Source organism: Topomyia yanbarensis, chromosome 2 (genome assembly GCF_030247195.1).
Source record: "Topomyia yanbarensis strain Yona2022 chromosome 2, ASM3024719v1, whole genome shotgun sequence".
Lineage (NCBI taxonomy): Eukaryota > Metazoa > Arthropoda > Insecta > Diptera > Culicidae > Topomyia > Topomyia yanbarensis.
The window spans coordinates 253,865,729-253,884,311 of NC_080671.1; the positions used below are offsets into that span (position 1 = coordinate 253,865,729).

Here is an 18,583-nt window from a genome sequence, read left to right on the forward strand (position 1 = left end):
CACCTCTCCATGCTTCCTATGTACCCAGGCCGATACATTTGGGATGAGTCGGTGGGTCCACTTCCTTTCTCCGCGTTGTCCCACTCCTGTTGCCATTTAGCCAACGAGTCCGCTCGAACCTGTCTCCTAGCGTTACGTGCATTTCTCCGCTGATAGCATTCCACGTCCTCCGCCAGGGTAATGCAGATGGGGATCATCCCGGCGATAACGCATACTGCCTCCGACGATATTGTTCTGTAGGCACTCGCGACTCGTACGGCCATCAGTCGGAATGTCCTGTTTAGCTTTTCACGGTTCCGCTTGGTTTTCAGCGCAGCACTCCAGGCAGGAACCCCATATCGGAGTATCGATGACGAAACAGTAGATAGCAGACGTCTCGTGCTGCTTCTCGGACCGCCGACGTTTGGCATGATTCTCGCTATTGCGTTCGTTGCCTTCGCCGACTTTCCACAGGCGTAATCAACGTGGTTGTTGATGCTCAACCGGTCGTCGATTATAACTCCCAATTGCTTCAATGCACGTTTCGATGCAATCACGTGCCCTCCGACGTCGATCTGCATCCGTTGGACCGATCTGCAGTTACTGACCAACAACACCTCCGTCTTGTGGCGAGCTATTTGCAGCTTAACCCCGTTCATCCAGCTCTCGATCGCGTCTATTGTCTCCGTCACCGACACCTCCACTTCTTCAAGTGTCTCACTCATCACCGTTAGTGACACGTCGTCCGCGAAACCTACGATTTTCACTTTCCTAGGCAGCTGCAGCGTTAACACCCCATCGTACATCCCGTTCCAAAGGGTTGGACCGAGAATGGAGCCCTGAGGAACGCCCGCTGTGACACGCAATGACTTCTGTCCTTCGCTCGTCTCGTACAGTAGCACTCTGCTCTGAAAGTAGCTCTTCAGGATCTGGCACAGATAGTCGGGAACCCTCATTCTATGCAGCGCTGCAGCGATGGCTTCCCAGCTGGCACTGTTGAACGCGTTCTTCACATCTATCGTGACCACAGCGCAGTATCGATCTCCTCTTCGCTTCTGTTTAGATGACTTCTCGGCACTCTCGAGCACTATCCGAATTGCATCCACTGTCGATGCTCCTTTGCGGAAACCAAACTGCATCTTGGACAGTCCGCGCTCACCTTCCGTGAATTTCGTCAACCTGTTAAGAATGATCCTTTCCAGGAGTTTTCCGAGTGTATCCAGCAGGCATATGGGTCTGTACGAGGTCGGGTCGCCAGGTGGCTTCCCTGGCTTCGGCAGCAACACCAGCTTCTGGACCTTCCACATTTCGGGGAAGTTGCCTTCATTTAGGCACTTCTGCATCACTATCCTGAACATGTCCGGATATGCCAGGATCGCAGCTTTCAGTACCACGTTTGGTATTCCATCCGGACCAGGGGCTTTCTTTGGTTTTAGGCGCTTCGATGCTTCTACTAGCTCGTCGTTAGTCACTTGCCGATCCATGTTTGTTCCTTCTTCCTCGCCGTGCGGTGACGGTGGCCATATAGTTGGATCGTGCTTCGGGAAAAGACCCTCGACGATTATCTTCAGCTTGCTCGGACACATTTCGACTGGCGTCGTTGGACCCTTCATTTTCGCCATCACGACTCGGTATGCGTCACCCCAGGGATTGGCGTCTACTTCTCGGCATAGCTCCTTGTGGCACTCTGACTTGCTAAGTCTGATCTCCCGTTTTAGAGCGGCCCTAGCTTCCCGAAACGATGCCTTATGCTCTTCTCTATCTGGTTCCGACCTTGCTCTTTGGGCCCGCCTTCTGGCTCTGAGACAAGCAGCGCGTAACGTACTAAGCGTCTCGTTCCACCAGTAAGCTGGACGCCGTTTGTTGCGTGGTTCCAGTTTTCGCGGCATTGTGGCGTCACAAGCCGCCACAATCCTTCTTGTTAGGTCAGCCGCATCCACGTTCTCGGTCCCGCCGTTCGGCCGAAGTGCCTCAACAAAGAGGTCTTTGTTGAAGGCTTTCGTCTTCCACTTTCGTTCGCCGGTCACCCTTCTCTGTACTGCCGCGGGGTTCCGTTGGCCGATACGGTAGCGAATCTCCTGGTGGTCACTATGCGTATACGTTTCGCATACTCTCCAATTCATGTTCGCCGTCAATGAGGGACTACAGAATGTGACGTCTATGATGGACTCCCTCCCGTCTCTCCGAAATGTACTAACAGAGCCTTCATTGCACAATCGTACGTCTAACTTCGCTAGAGCTTCCTGCAGGATACACCCTCTTGTGTTGGTTACTCTACTGCCCCATTCCACAGCCCAGGCGTTGAAGTCACCACCAATGACTACCGGCTTCCGATCGATCAACTGCTCGGTTAACTGCTCCAGCATTAGGCTGAACTGCTCTACTGTCCACCTTGGGGGAGCGTAACAGCTACATACGAAGATGCCGTTGATTTTGGCTATCACGAAACCCTCATAGGAACGTTCTACCACTTCTTGGATAGGGAATCTTCCCATTACTTGTATCGCTGCGGTTCCTGATCTATCCGCCACCCAGTTACCGTTATTAGGGGGGACTTGATAAGGCTCTGCGATCAAAGCGACATCGCACATAGTTTCTGTCGTAGACTGCCACAACAGTTGCTGTGCGGTATCACAGTGATTCAGGTTTATCTGGGTCATCTCCATCACCGTTGGCCTGCAGTCGCCTTCTTGTACGCTGGGCATTTAAAGCCACCCGTCTGATGGTCGTTCCCTTCCGCTGGGGTGCAAAGCAAGCACTTCGGCCTCTGCGTGCAGTCTCTCGCAAGATGGCCCGTCTCTCCGCATTTCCAGCACATCCCGGATCTGTCCGGGCCTTTGCAAGCCCCTGCTAAATGTCCAAAGCCTAAACATTTGAAGCATTTCTCTGCTTGTTTGTTTACTCGTGGGGCGGCTCTCAGTAGGCATCTCGACCATCCAACTGTAACCTTACCTACCTCCAGTGCCTTGTCTGCAGCGGTTACCGGTAAACGTATCATCGCTATCTGCGTTCCTCAGTATCCCTTCCTTAACCGGATCGTCATGTGCACCTCGCCCAGTTTGGTTTGCACTGCTGCTTCATAGCACCTCTCAGCTCGTCTTCCGTCGTTATTTCGTCGAGGTCTTTGCACACGATTACCATCTCCGGGCTTAAGGCTTTAACTTCTGCCTTTCCGCCCATTGATTTAGTTATAGTCTCCTGCAAGGCAGAGCTACTAGTCGTAGTATTCTTCTTAAGCTCGAGGAGCATCTCATTTTTTTGGGTACGCCTGACTCTTAACACGTTTTCCCCCAAATCTTTCAGCTCCGGGTCCTCTCTGACCTTTTTGAGCAGTGCTGCGTACGTAGTCTCGTCATTTGCTTTGACGAGCACGGCTTCTCCCTTAGGCGCCTTCTGACGAGCCGAGGGTTCTGATTTCCTCTTCTGCTCCCCTTTTCGCTCCTCCTTCTTTTTTTGCTGTTTCCCGCGTTTCTCCTTCCGACCTACAACGGTGCTCCAGCTTTCACCCTGTAAGGTGGCGTCCTTTTCTTCGGCAGCAACAGCATCCTCGAGCGTCTGCCTCTTTGACCCGCCTGGTCTTTCTTCTCCTGGTGAGGATCTTGTCCTCTTTGGAGTTATGGGAACTGGCGTGTTCTCCACTCCAATCTGCCTCTCCTTACCCTGTTTCGGAGGGGCTAGGAGGATAGTAGCCTTAGCCGACGCGGATGCTCGCTCAGCTGAATCTGCCCTCTGCGTTGCCGTATCGTACTCTTTCACGGCAGACAGTAGCGCCTTCCGGATTTTGATGACCATCTCCTTAATGTCTTTGTGGACATTGTTTCTCATGTCCACGAACTTGTGGAGCTCCTCCACCAAGTGCCTCGCTACCACTACCTTTGGCGTTTGTGGGGTGTAGCTCCTTCCGCTCTGCTCCGGCTGTTTTTGTTGCTGCTGTTGCTGTTGCTTCGGCTTCCCCTCCTCCTGCTCTTGCTGGGTGACTTCAGCTACTATTGGTGGTGGTGACCTCACCAACCCACCTCTGGCAAACGGATTTGCCGTGCCTGCTCCATTTATATCGGTTGCTTGTTTCTATCTATCTATCTATCTATCTATCTATCTATCTATCTATCTATCTATCTATCTATCTATCTATCTATCTATCTATCTATCTATCTATCTATCTATCTATCTATCTATCTATCTATCTATCTATCTATCTATCTATCTATCTATCTATCTATCTATCTATCTATCTATCTATCTATCTATCTATCTATCTATCTATCTATCTATCTATCTATCTATCTATCTATCTATCTATCTATTTCTATCTATCTATCTATCTATCTATCTATCTATCTATCTATCTATCTATCTATCTATCTATCTATCTATCTATCTATCTATCTATCTATCTATCTATCTATCTATCTATCTATCTATCTATCTATCTATCTATCTATCTATCTATCTATCTATCTATCTATCTATCTATCTATCTATCTATCTATCTATCTATCTATCTATCTATCTATCTATCTATCTATCTATCTATCTATCTATCTATCTATCTATCTATCTATCTATCTATCTATCTATCTATCTATCTATCTATCTATCTATCTATCTATCTATCTATCTATCTATCTATCTATCTATCTATCTATCTATCTATCTATCTATCTATCTATCTATCTATCTATCTATCTATCTATCTATCTATCTATCTATCTATCTATCTATCTATCTATCTATCTATCTATCTATCTATCTATCTATCTATCTATCCATCTATCTATCTATCTATCTATCTATCTATCTATCTATCTGTCTATCTATCTATCTATCTATCTATCTATCTATCTATCTATCTATCTATCTATCTATCTATCTATCTATCTATCTATCTATCTATCTATCTATCTATCTATCTATCTATCTATCTATCTATCTATCTATCTATCTATCTGTCTATCTATCTATCTATCTATCTATCTATCTATCTATCTATCTATCTATCTATCTATCTATCTTTTTTTTAGAGGGCAGTAAAAAAATTTTCAGGAAAACCCTGAGTGAGGAAAAATGTACAAAAACCCCAATGTCTCAGGGAACGGGTTTGGGCTGCCATCACCCGACCCGCTAAAATCCACTGCTCTTGCCCAGCACCTGATTCCTCCCCAGCACTACCTTACCGCATTACTTCGGGGAGGGGTTTTTATGTGCATAGCACACACTCTAATTCAACTACTTACTAGTTCGTTTCTTTCGCAGGGTTACAGCCCCACTCCTCTACACACCACCAATTCTCTACCATCCACACAGACTGGCAAGTTCTGCATGGCAGTCGGAAAGCTGGCTGTGAGTCGAGGCTTAGTACTCCTCCCCTACGAGTATAGTCTGGGCGGCAAACTTCAGACTGTCTAATTCACCGAGCCCTTCGGCTCCCTTGTGCCAGTTAGCACCGCAACTCCCTTCTCGCACCATTCAGCGCCGTTTACTCATTGAGTACCAGACTTGTTCGCGAACTACTCGGTCTAGTCCCCGACGATGGACCTAGCCTACTCCGACGGAGAATTCTTCGGCGAGAGAAGTTCTCCCGAAACCGAGCCAACCAACCAGATGTCGAGGTCAGTTCGGCGATTCCGGTGGAGCAGGGCGTCCGGTTCGCTGATGCCCCGACGACCTGCGACTGGTGGTATTTCGTCGCGGTCTACTCAGTCTAGTCCCTGGCGGTGGATCTAGCTTACGCCGACGGAGAGCTCCCCGACGAAGGAGGCTCTCCCGATACCGATTCTTCTTTTGTTTTAGCACCACAATTTCTTGAGCCCTTTGGCGTCCTCTCGTTCCGTTTCGCTCTATTTTCCCGATGAGCCATTCAGCTCCCGCCCTCATCTGTTCGCGAACTACTCAGTCTAGTCCCCAACAATGGATCTAGCCTATTCTTCTGTAACCGAGCGGTAGATTTCTCCTGATTCCGATGTTCGTTTTTGTGAGCCATTTAGCTCTCCGCGTCGTCCCGATCTACTCGATCTAGTCCCCGGCGGTGGATCTAGCCTACTCAACGGGCCATACAGTAGGTGCTGAGGTCTATCCGGCGATTTCGGGCTGGGCGTATCTTCCGGTTCACCAGCGCCTCAACGACCCACTGCTAGCTCTGCGACGCGGTCTACTCGGTCCAATCCCCGGCGGTGGATCTAGCCTACTCACGAGCTACCCGGTAGGATGTCGAGGTTGGTTCAGCGATTCCGGTGAAGCTTGAAGTCCGGTTCCCAGGCGCCCCGACGACCTAACTCGGTGCTACTTCACGTACTACTCAACTGGTCCTCGGCGGTGGATCTAGTTTACACAGTTGGAGAGTTCCCCGGCGGCGGAATTTCTCTCGAAGCCCGATTTGCGGCTTCTTGCTGGTCTCTTCGCCACTTCCTCTGCAGCTCGGAGAGTATGCTCGAGACCACTCTGTTGACAGCGTCCCAGGTATGTTCGTCACGGCATATCTCTTCGACGATATTGTCCACTGTCATACCAGGTACCGCCAGCGCTATTCGACCGGGTGCCGAAATATCAATTGACTGTTTCGTTGACCGTTTGATTAAAGCAGCAAACACTGCGATACCCCGCACAACCGCCACAGTCGGTCCAAAAGCGGTTCCGCGGTGGTGTCCGGAGGTTAAAGCGGCCATCAAAACGAGAAGAAAAACACTGAGAGCACTAAGGCGTATTCAAGCAGAAGACCCACGGAAAGCTGATGCACTAAAACACTACCAAGAGGCGCGTGCAGCTGCAAGAAAGTCGATCCATGATGCCAAACAGCGATCGTGGGAGGAATTCGTCGCGAAGATATCTCCAAGTTCCACTGCGACGGAGATGTGGCAGACAGTGAACAGGTTGAGAGGGAAACGTCAGCATCGACCAACTGTCATCAAGCGATCTAGCGGCTACACGGATAAGGCTGAAGAAGTAGCTGAAGAACTGGCACAACATTACAGCGAACGATCCGCCACCTCCAGCTACTCGCCATTGTTCCAAGGAGAGAAGGAAAAGGCCGAACGAAACCGCGTGAATTTCTCGCCAGATACCGACGATATTTACAACAGAGACTTCACTCTGAACGAGCTGCTGTGGGCACTCGATACAGGACGAAGTGGCTCTTCAGGCCCGGACTGCATCGGTTATCCAATGCTTCAGCGACTACCGTTGTCGGTGAAAACTGTAATGTTGGAACTATTCAATAGAGTATGGCGTAGTGGCGTGTTCCCACCCTGTTGGCGAACTGGAATCACCGTACCAATTCCAAAGCCAAACTCGAATGACGCGGTTCCAGCTGCATTCCGTCCAATAACCCTAACGAGCAGTATGGCGAAGGTTTTCGAGCGAATAGTCAACCGATGGCTGACCACTGAACTAGAGGCGAACGGGCGTCTCGACAAACGACAACATGCCTTCAGGTCCGGTCGGGGCACTAACACATATTTTGCGGAGTTGGAGAGGTCATTACCCGACCGTGACGAGCACTGTCTGATAGCGTCGCTTGACTTGTCCAAGGCTTACGATACCACGTGGAGGTATGGCATACTACGAACACTACAGAAATGGCAGATACGCGGTAGAATGAAGCGTGTTGAACAGCTTCCTGACAGAAAGATCGTTCCAGGTTAATGTAGAGGGTTACTTATCGCCCGCGCATCCGCTGGAAAACGGTGTGCCACAAGGCTCAGTGCTCTCGGTTACGCTGTTTCTCGTGGCCATTCAACCCATCTTTCGCGTGGTTTCGAACACTGTGAAGATCTTGTTCTACGCCGACGATATCCTACTCGTAGTTTGGGGGAAGAAAGACCAGCCGCTTTATCGAAAGCTTCAGTCAGCAGCAAAAGCCGTCCATGAATGGGCAAGAAGTGTTGGATTTACGATATCTGCAACGAAATCCAGCATCTTCTATTGTAGCCCTAATGCCCGTCGTGCACCTAGTCAAGCAATCACGATAGATCGAGTTGGTATACCGACAGAAACACGCCTGAAAATTCTTGGCGTTACCCTCGATCGATCATTCAACTTCGTAGCGCACTGCAAATTGACGAAGAAGGCATGCGAATCTAGGCTGCGCATCCTGGTGCCAAACTTCCCCGTGGTCAACGCTCATCTTTACTGCAAATTGGATCCGCAATTATTACTTCGCGACTGTTGTATGGCATAGGACTCGTTAGTAGGGGTGGAGATGCTGTCATCAAAACCCTGGCACCCGCATACAACAAGATGATCAGATATGCATCTGGAGCATACGTCACCACTCCGATCATAGCCATTATGGCTGAAGCAGGTACTCTACCGTTGGATCTTCTCATTCTCCAAACTGTAGCCCAATTAGCCATCAGAATGTTGGGAAACAGCAGGGAGAATGCTGACCTTCCCCTGGTTTGCCGAGCTTCCGAACGTTTGACAGATATAGTCGAAACTCCTCTCCCAAACATCTACACCCGAACGCGACTAACTGATCGAAAGTGGTACGATCGCACGCCCCAGATCCTTTGGGAAATTAAGAAGCGCGTAAAAGCTGGAGACCCCTCGGAAATTGTTTTTCCAGTTGTTCAAGAGCTCCTGACAAACCATCTCAGCCGTTCAACAATCGTCTACACTGATGGCTCGAAAGGCGATACCGCAGTAGGCGCGGGTGTATTTGGAGAACACTTTCAACAGTCACTAGGTCTTCCACAGCAATGCAGTGTCTTCTCTGCAGAGGCATTCGCAATAAAAACAGCGCTAACAACATTCAACATGGTCAGCGAATTAGTAATAATGTCCGATTCGGCCAGATGTTTATCGGCAATCGAAGCCGGCACATCCCAGCACCCGTGGATCCAGGAAATTGAAAACCTGCTACGAAATCGTTCAATCAAGCTTTGCTGGATTCCAGGTCACGCAGGCATCCGTGGCAACGAGGAGGCAGACACTCTCGCTGGGGAAGCGAGGTACATTGCTCCATTAGCTATATCTGTTCCGGGGGCAGACGCCGTCAAGCACATAAAAACAGCTATCCGAAACCAATGGTATCGTCGGTGGTCAGCGTCCACTGAAGTAAAACTTCGCGAAGTTAAATTCGACACAGTGAAGTGGACTGACCGCGAGAATTCGGCCGAACAGCGAGTTCTTACCCGGCTTCGAAAAGGGCATACCCGGCTAACACACGACTTTCTGCTAAAGAAAACTTCACCACCAGTGTGCGACTGCTGTGGGATCGTTGTAGATGTCCGCCATATGATCGTCCACTGCAGAAAGTACGACGACGTTAGAAGGAAGCACGACATCGAGTCAACTAGTCTGCGAGCGGCTCTGCGCAACGACAGGAAAAATGAGGAGAGTATGGTAAAATTCCTCAAGGAAACTAACCTATTTATATTGCTATAAATGTATATTTTGATTTGTAACTGCATAACTAGTAACTGCATTGTAAAATTAACAGGTAAAATATTTTCTTCCGACACGAATGCACCCTTCCTTGGTGTAAAGTGTCGTTAATAAACAACAACAATTATTATTAAAATTATTGCAAAATTGTAATCACTTATTTTTAGAATTTTAAAATTTAAAGCAAAGAAATTGGCAAGGGGCGGGCATAGTGTAGTTGGCAAATCGATTACCTTCTACGCAACTTACCTGGGCTCGATTTCCAACCCGGACATAGGGTTAGAGATTTTTCTAACCCGAAAAGGAGGTGAATGACCTTAAAGTTCATACCTCTACAATCAAAGAAAAAACAGAAAAGTGGCATCGTCAAGCTCACCCAAACTTTTCTATCAAATAAACTAACTGGTGAAAGAAACCCGATCAAAATGAAATAACAAGATTATAACAGAACACAATTTTTGTAACATATTGTGGTATAAACTAGGTCTCGTTAGTAGTTAAAATAACAGAAATTTATAACAAGTAACAATGCGAGATATTGTTTTGGAATATTCCTGTTATGTATTTCTGATCGGGAAGGGATGGGTAACAATATGCAAGAGCAAGACCGCATTGTTCGACCAGTGAATACATTCAGACAATAGCTTTTTCTCCATCTAGTAGTTATAGTGTCTTTTGGTACATTCTGGTGATTCTACTAAGAATTTGTCTAAAATAGCTAGTAGTGACTTAAGTGTCAATAGTGTATGTTTTTCTTGTTGCATATATTTACCTTAAGTAATCCACATTTGTCCGCTGGGCTATTTGGTATTATATTCTTAATGAATAGTCCTGAAACAACGTCCTGGGACACATTCACCTATAAGAAATAGAAAATAATCTGAGTTATAAATATAAGATTCGATACACTACTTCTGTATAAAAGCGAAGGAGACATGAGGGAAGATAGATGCATTTCTCTGCCGCGATGCAGTATCCCATTTATTGATCAACTGGCCTAAACCTACAGTAACATCTTCTATAATTATTTATTCATTTCTTTACATGTCGCGTTTTAAATTTTCAAACGCGCTTAGTAGCAAGAAGAAATTGATATTTTTCAACGACTGAATTTGACTGTGTTCGACTGCGTATGCGACCAACACGTTGCAACGGTTTATCCGCTTCAAGTGGTGTGTGTTTCGGGCTTTAAACTTATTGCATAAATGTGTTAATTCTGGTGCCTTGAGATAGTCACTGGAAACTGAATGTATTTTTGAAAAGTTCTTAGTGAAAACAGTTCCAAAACTAAGGCAATAGATAATATGTTATCTGATATAAGAAAGACTATACACGATGTCTCTGGTAGAACAATATTTATACAACAAATCAGTATCGCAAAGTACTCTCTAATCGAAAGCTTAGATACTCCTCTTTCATCTGAGACTAAATTTGAAATGTTCTATCGGGGGTTCTAAAACGATATTTTTTAACGCTTTGATGATTATTTTTGAAGACTGCGTTTCAATGAATAGCTCTCAGAAGAATCTCACTTTTAGAGGGATCAATCTTTAGACATTCAGTATTAGAAGGAGGGACTTGTTACGTTAATAAATACCTCTGAAGACACCAATGACCGACATTTAGCCAATTTCGCGTTAATTTTTAAATTTGAATAATATTTTCACCCGGTATATTTTTGTATTTGGTAGAACAATATTACCTTAAACAAATTAATATCACTGATGTATTAACTATCCGGAAACTTGCTTTTCTTTTAAAAGAGACAAGTTTTTAATTGTTCTTCCTAAGGGTCCAGAATTTTTTTATTTTAGCCAAATAAATACCTGTTTATATAATGTGAATAGTTTTACTCATTTATACGTCGATCTGAAAAACTAACATTATTTAACCTTTATGAATAATTGGTATCACAAAATAAATTTTCAGTTTATGATGTATTTGTTTGTATTGTTGTTCGTTGAATTCAATTACATAGTTATGTTTACGCACCTTTTGTTTGATATTTAAATTTAAAGAACTTTTTTCACAAACGAGCATCCCTTTGATCGAGAAGTCATTTTTATGTATGTCGACTTGAATGATTACAGTTTTGTTAGTACATATGTTATAAGAACATTGGTCTAGTATCTGTTCCCTACTTCCTAATATATGCTTCCTACTTCAATGGTAAGTGAGATAAATCTATCTTTGTGACTTAACCTTCCGAAATTGGTTGAAATTTTGAATACTTTCTCTTTGGATTTTGCGATGAATACACTGTATTATTATTGTATTTTGCCTTGAAAATACTACTACATAAAAACGCTTTTAATCCACCTAACAGTGTGATGAGATATCTATCTATCTATCTATATATATATATATATATATATATATATATATATATATATATATATATATATATATATATATATATATATATATATATATATATATATATATATATATATATATATATATATATATATATATATATATATATATATATATATATATATATATATATATATATATATATATATATATATATATATATATATATATATATATATATATATATATATATATATATATATATATATATATATATATATATATATATATATATATATATATATATATATATATATATATATATATATATATATATATATATATATATATATATATATATATATATATATATATATATATATATATATATATATATATATATATATATATATATATATATATATATATATATATATATATATATATATATATATATATATATATATATATATATATATATATATATATATATATATATATATATATATATATAAGTCAATGTTTGTATGTATATGATTTATAGACTCCCAAACGGCTTAACCGATTACCATAAAAATTTGTACATAGTAGGCGTTTGTTATGGAGCGTGTTTATGTGCTATTGGTTGGGGATTATCTGCCCGACAGATGGCGCTTCTGAACAAATTGTGTTTTCTTCATATTTCGACAAAAGTCGCAGCAACGCGCGATGGGTATTAGCTAATTTCTTATAACTCTTATCACTCTCTTCGGATATTATATCGTTTGAGAACATTTAGAACTTGATGCTTCACGATGTTTTTGATAACACATACTACATGGGATAGTGGCAGGACTCAGAGTGATAAGTAGGGTCGCAATACTAACCCTGCAATCGCACTGTAAAATTATGTTAGTACCAAGGTATTGTTTTTGATAGTGAATTATTGAAACTCAACGATAAAGTTGTAATGGACTGTTCATGACACACAAATTGTTCTATGTAGTATGAAAATATTTAGATCAAAATACTATTCTACCGTATCACTAATCTTACTAATTTCAAAGATCTTTCTTGGTCGGTGTCCATACTTACTGGTCGGTGTCCAACTGGACATACGGGCTCATAGTACCAATGCATCACTTGCGGTATAAATTAGTTTCATTAACATTTTGTCTATATAATATGATAATAAGATGGTAATAATATCAGGAGGTAAGAAATAGGAAAATCACTGGTTCCAATAGCTAGTCTGTTCTGTCGAGTCTCGACCTAGATAGACGCTTTGTGTTAGTAGAAGTAGTTCTTCAGCTCTAAACGTTGGGATTTCACTTAGATATCCGTTGAAATAACTGTTCAAGTTACGTACCGAAATTTGGCACTAGAAATTTTTTACGATTTTGAATATAACCATATTTCGCATAGTTCTAAAAACCGAACCTCATATTCGTGGGTTCAATACTTTTTGGTCTATCAACTATTACTTGAAAGGAATCGTTATGTTAAAAACCTGTTTTAATCCACCTAGCGGTGCAATTGTGCCTTTCTCATTTTTCTAAACTATGGCACGGAGGCTTTTTATGTTCAACATAATTGTGGAAATGTCCATTACATTCTTAGTACACTTTGCACAATGGCATGCCAGCCACGAACTTGATGAGCTACGTGTCGACGGTGAAACACTTCAAACAAAAAAATATCATACTCCATTAGCCTAATCAGCATTAGATCAATGTTATCTGCTTGCTAACTCATTTTGTCATGCGGGGGTGGGTATGTGAGGAGGGCGAAAGTCCCATGAACGAACGACTCCCCAGCTTAAATTGGTATGCTTTGTGATATAGTGGTGGTCTAGAGATGATGGGGTTGAAAGGGAGGGGTATGAGGTGGTGGTCTGAGGGGTGATTTAAGGAGATTTTTAAAGGAGGGAAGTGAACAGTAGAGGGGGGTGTAACCCCTCTCCGCAAACCATCAACTACGCCCCTGTTAAAATCCAGCAACCTTATACGAGTCGAAAAAAAAATTTGGCCCTCCGAAAAAAAAATTTGGCCGGGATTGGGTTGACGTTTTCAGAGTGATTGCATAACTTTTCTATATGAGAAAGGCAAAAATGTGCAAAATCCAAAAAGGTGAATCTTCGTCAAATTTTTTTCGTGTTTGCATCAAATATCGACGTTTTATGCACCTTGAATACATTTAGCATCAAAAATAAAAATTCTATTTTTAATTTTTCCTATAGTTTTTATGAGAAATTTCTGTGTGGCCACACTCTGAAACCCGTAATTCCGGAACCAGAATTCCGATCGATCCAAAATTCAATAGCAGCCGATGGGAAGGTTGCACCTTTCATTTGAGACTAAGTTTGGGCAAATCGGTCCAGCCATCTCTGAGAAAAATGAGTGACATTATTTGACACATACGCACATACATACACACACATACACACACACATACACACATACATACACATACACATACAGACTTTTTCCGATCTCCAGACTTTTTCCGATCTCGACGAACTGAGTCGAATGGGATATGACACTAGGCCCTCCGGGCCGGGATTAGGTTGACGTTTTTCAGAGTGATTGCATAACCTTTCTATATGAGAAAGGCAAAAATGTGCCAAAATCCAAAAAAGTGAATTGTCGTCAAATTTATTTTCGAGTTTGCATCAAATCTCGACGTTTTATGCACCTTGAACACATTTAGCATTAAAAAAAAAATTCTATTTTTAATTTTTCCTATAGTTTATATGAGAAATTTCTGTGTGGCCGCACTCTGAAACCCGTAATTCCGAAACCAGAATTCCGATCGATCCAAAATTCAATAGCAGCCGATGGGAAGGTTGCACCTTTCATTTGAGACTAAGTTTGGGCAAATCGGTCCAGCCATCTCTGAGAAAAATGAGTGACATTATTTGACACATACACATACGCACATACACACACACATACACACACACATACACACATACATACACACACATACAGACTTTTTCCGATCTCGACGAACTGAGTCGAATGGTATAAGACACTCGGCCCTCCGGGCCGGGATTAGCTTGACGTTTTTCAGAGTGATTGCATAACATTTCTATATGAGAAAGGCAAAAACGTGGTATTTTGAAAACCGTGCAAAAATTTGGGCAAAAAATACCCATGAAAAACAGGCGCTATAGGATTTTAGGAAAAATCCGCCCATGAGTCAGAGGTGAATAATCATTAGATTGATTTGAGCAAACTGATTGCTAGCATATATTCATAGCATAAAGTCATAAAGCTCAAAAGAAATATAGTACGTAGTTTTCGAAACGAAATCATTCTTTTATCATAATTTATTATAAGGGTGCAATATTTTGGCGCTTCTTGTAGCTAGTATGAGTAATTTAATTTTTTTATAAATTTATAGTATCAATTGGAAAGAAATCGGCAATCGAAGCTTTTTAGTAGATTTCTCCACAAACGAAGCTTTATCTGTGAGTTCTAAAATACAAACAGGGCAACTATCAATGATGTAACGCAAAATTTTCATTTCATTTGCCCCCTACCACTTATCAGGGTCATTGGTTATTTCCTTGGTAAATAAGTCACAAATAAGATGTCCAATATTTTTTTCTTCGGTAGAAATACATTTGGTATGTCTCAGGTTACTTTTTTCAACCAAATCTCACAAAATGTTGAAATTTTTCATTGTCCCTCCATCAATACAAGTGTGACATGATTTATAAATAGCCCCTACACCAAGCTTTCGGGTAGTACTAATTTAGCACAAACCCTGTGCTTTTCTACTGCGCAGAACAAGCGACGATATAATGCGTGCGACGGAAAAATTGAAAAACGCTGTTATGAAGTTTTCCAAATCAAGTTTTACTTGCTGCCATTAGTTTCCTCGGATTCTTACGAATCCATTAGTATACTATACTTGGGTAGTTTTATGGGAAAAGCGAGAGAAAAAGCGGGTTGAAGAAATCATTCATTTCATTCGCGTGCACGCATTCATTCATATGAGTATCGTATATGCGTATTATATTGATATCCTCAATTCTGCAGATAAGAAGAAAAAGAAGCCCGACGGGGGCCTTAAATGGTAAGATTTTCCTTTAAAAACCGCGACATGTATAAACGATCTAAATAGTCAATGGACAAACATGGATTCAGGCTTGAAGTCTGGTAGAAAACCCACATATGACCGCATACCCCATACAAATCGTTATATATATATATATATATATATATATATATATATATATATATATATATATATATATATATATATATATATATATATATATATATATATATATATATATATATATATATATATATATATATATATATATATATATATATATATATATATATATATATATATATATATATATATATATATATATATATATATATATATATATATATATATATATATATATATATATATATACGTTACAAAGTATCCTGCCCAGAAACGACGCTGAAGCATCAGTTTAGCTTCCGGTGCACCATCCATACACGAAAATACATGAAACAACGTGGTTCCACGCGGCGACATCGATCACACGGCAACGGCGACCATCGAGCCAGCAAATAGGACAATTCTGCTGAGGCTTCAATAATCACCTAGCAACCAGACGGCGATCGCGGCGCGGATCAGAAATGCTGACTAGATAGATTAATCCATTAAATAGTAGGGAAAATCAATTTAGCTTTTAGTCTTAACCTGAATGTGATTGTAATCGTTCATAAAAGTGAAATAAATATTTTTTTATGCTTCCAAGTAAAGCCGAAGCATTAATTATATATATATATATATATATATATATATATATATATATATATATATATATATATATATATATATATATATATATATATATATATATATATATATATATATATATATATATATATATATATATATATATATATATATATATATATATATATATATATATATATATATATATATATATATATATATATATATATATATATATATATATATATATATAACGATTTGTATGGGGTATGCGGTCATATGTGGGTTTTCTACCAGACTTCAAGCCTGAATCCATGTTTGTCCATTGACTATTTAGATCGTTTATACATGTCGCGGTTTTTAAAGGAAAATCTTACCATTTAAGGCCCCCGTCGGGCTTCTTTTTCTTCTTATCTGCAGAATTGAGGATATCAATATAATACGCATATACGATACTCGTATGAATGTATGCGTGCACGCGAATGAAATGAATGATTTCTTCAACCCGCTTTTTCTCTCGCTTTTCCCGTAAAACTACCCAAGTATAGTATACCAATGGATTCGTAAGAATCCGAGGAAACTAATGGTAGCAAGTAAAACTTGATTTGGAAAACTTCATAACAGCGTTTTTCAATTTTCCCGTCGCACGCATTATATCGTCGCTTGTTCTGCGCAGTAGAAAAGCACAGGGTTTGTGCTAAATTAGTACTACCCGAAAGCTTGGTGTAGGGGCTATTTATAAATCATGTAACACTTGTATTGAAGGAGGGACAATGATAAATTTCAACATTTTGTGAAATTTGGTGGAAAAAAATAACCTGAGACATACCAAATGTATTTCTACCGAAGAAAAAAATATTGGACATCTTATTCGTGACTTATTTACCAAGGAAATAACCAATAAGCCTGAGAAGAGGGAGGGGGTAAATGAAATGAAAATTTTGCGTTACATCATTGATAGTTGTCCTGTTTGTATTTTAGAACTCACAGATAAAGCTTCGTTTGTGGAGAAATCTACTAAAAAGCTTCGATTGCCGATTTCTTTCCAATTGATACTATAAATTTATAAAAAAAAATATTAAATTACTCATACTAGCTACAAGAAGCGCTAAAATATTGCACCCTTATAATAAATCATGATAAAAGAATGATTTCGTTTGGAAAACTACGTACTATATTTCTTTTGAGCTTTATGACTTTATGCTATGAATATATGCTAGCAATCAGTTTGCTCAAATCAATCTAATGATTATTCACCTCTGGATTTTTCCTAAAATCCTATAGCGTGTTGCCTGTTTTTCATGGGTATTTTTTGCCCAAATTTTTGCACGGTTTTCAAAATACCACGTTTTTTAAGATAACGATTCTTTTCAAGTAATAGTTGATAGACCAAAAAGTATTGAATCCACGAATATGAGGTTTGGTTTTTTGAACTATGAGAAATAGTGTTATATTCAAAATCGTAAAAAAAATCTATGCCAAATTTCGGTACGTAACTTGAACAGTTATTTCAACGGATATCTAAGTGAAATCCCAACGCTTAGAGCTGAAGAACTACTTCTACTAACACAAAGCGTCTATCTAGGTCGAGACTCGACAGAACAGACTAGCTATTGGAACCAGTGATTTTCCTATTTCTTACCTCCTGATCAGGGTATATATTATTACCATCTTATTATCATATTATACAGACAAAATGTTAATGAAACTGATTTATACCGCAAGTAATGCACTGGTACTATGAGCCAGTATGTCCAGTTGGACACCGACCAGTAAGTATGGACACCGACCAAGAAAGATCTTTGAAATTAGTAAGATTAGTTATACGGTAGAATAGTATTTTGATCTAAATATTTTCATACTACATAGAACAAGTTGTGTGTCATGAACAGTCCGTTACAACTTTATCGTTGAGTTTCAATAATTCACTATCCAAAACAATACCTTGGTACTAACATAATTTTACAGTGCGATTGCAGGGTTAGTATTGCGATCCTACTTATCACTAAGAGTTCCTTCTGGCTGGGGCTCGAGCATACGCCGAGTGACTTCTAAGGTCATCTAAGTCTTTAGCCATTGAACCGCCAGACTAAGACATTTACAATAACGTACATGTTGTTTTGGGGATTTTAAAACACAAACAAGCATTCAATTAAATTGAACTTTCGAAAGAAAC

The 18,583-nt window shown here is 40.8% G+C and overlaps 1 protein-coding gene across 1 annotated transcript in view; it reads right to left on the reverse strand.

Annotated features, from left to right (window-relative positions):
- Positions 1 to 18,583, reverse strand: part of LOC131678444 (inaD-like protein) — a 1,280,364-nt gene that overhangs the window by 823,428 nt on the left and 438,353 nt on the right. Inside the window, exon 4 of the mRNA XM_058958609.1 lies at positions 10,133 to 10,219. Within this exon, the coding sequence (XP_058814592.1) occupies positions 10,133 to 10,219 (87 nt within the window). The remainder of the gene's footprint in view (positions 1 to 10,132; positions 10,220 to 18,583) is intronic.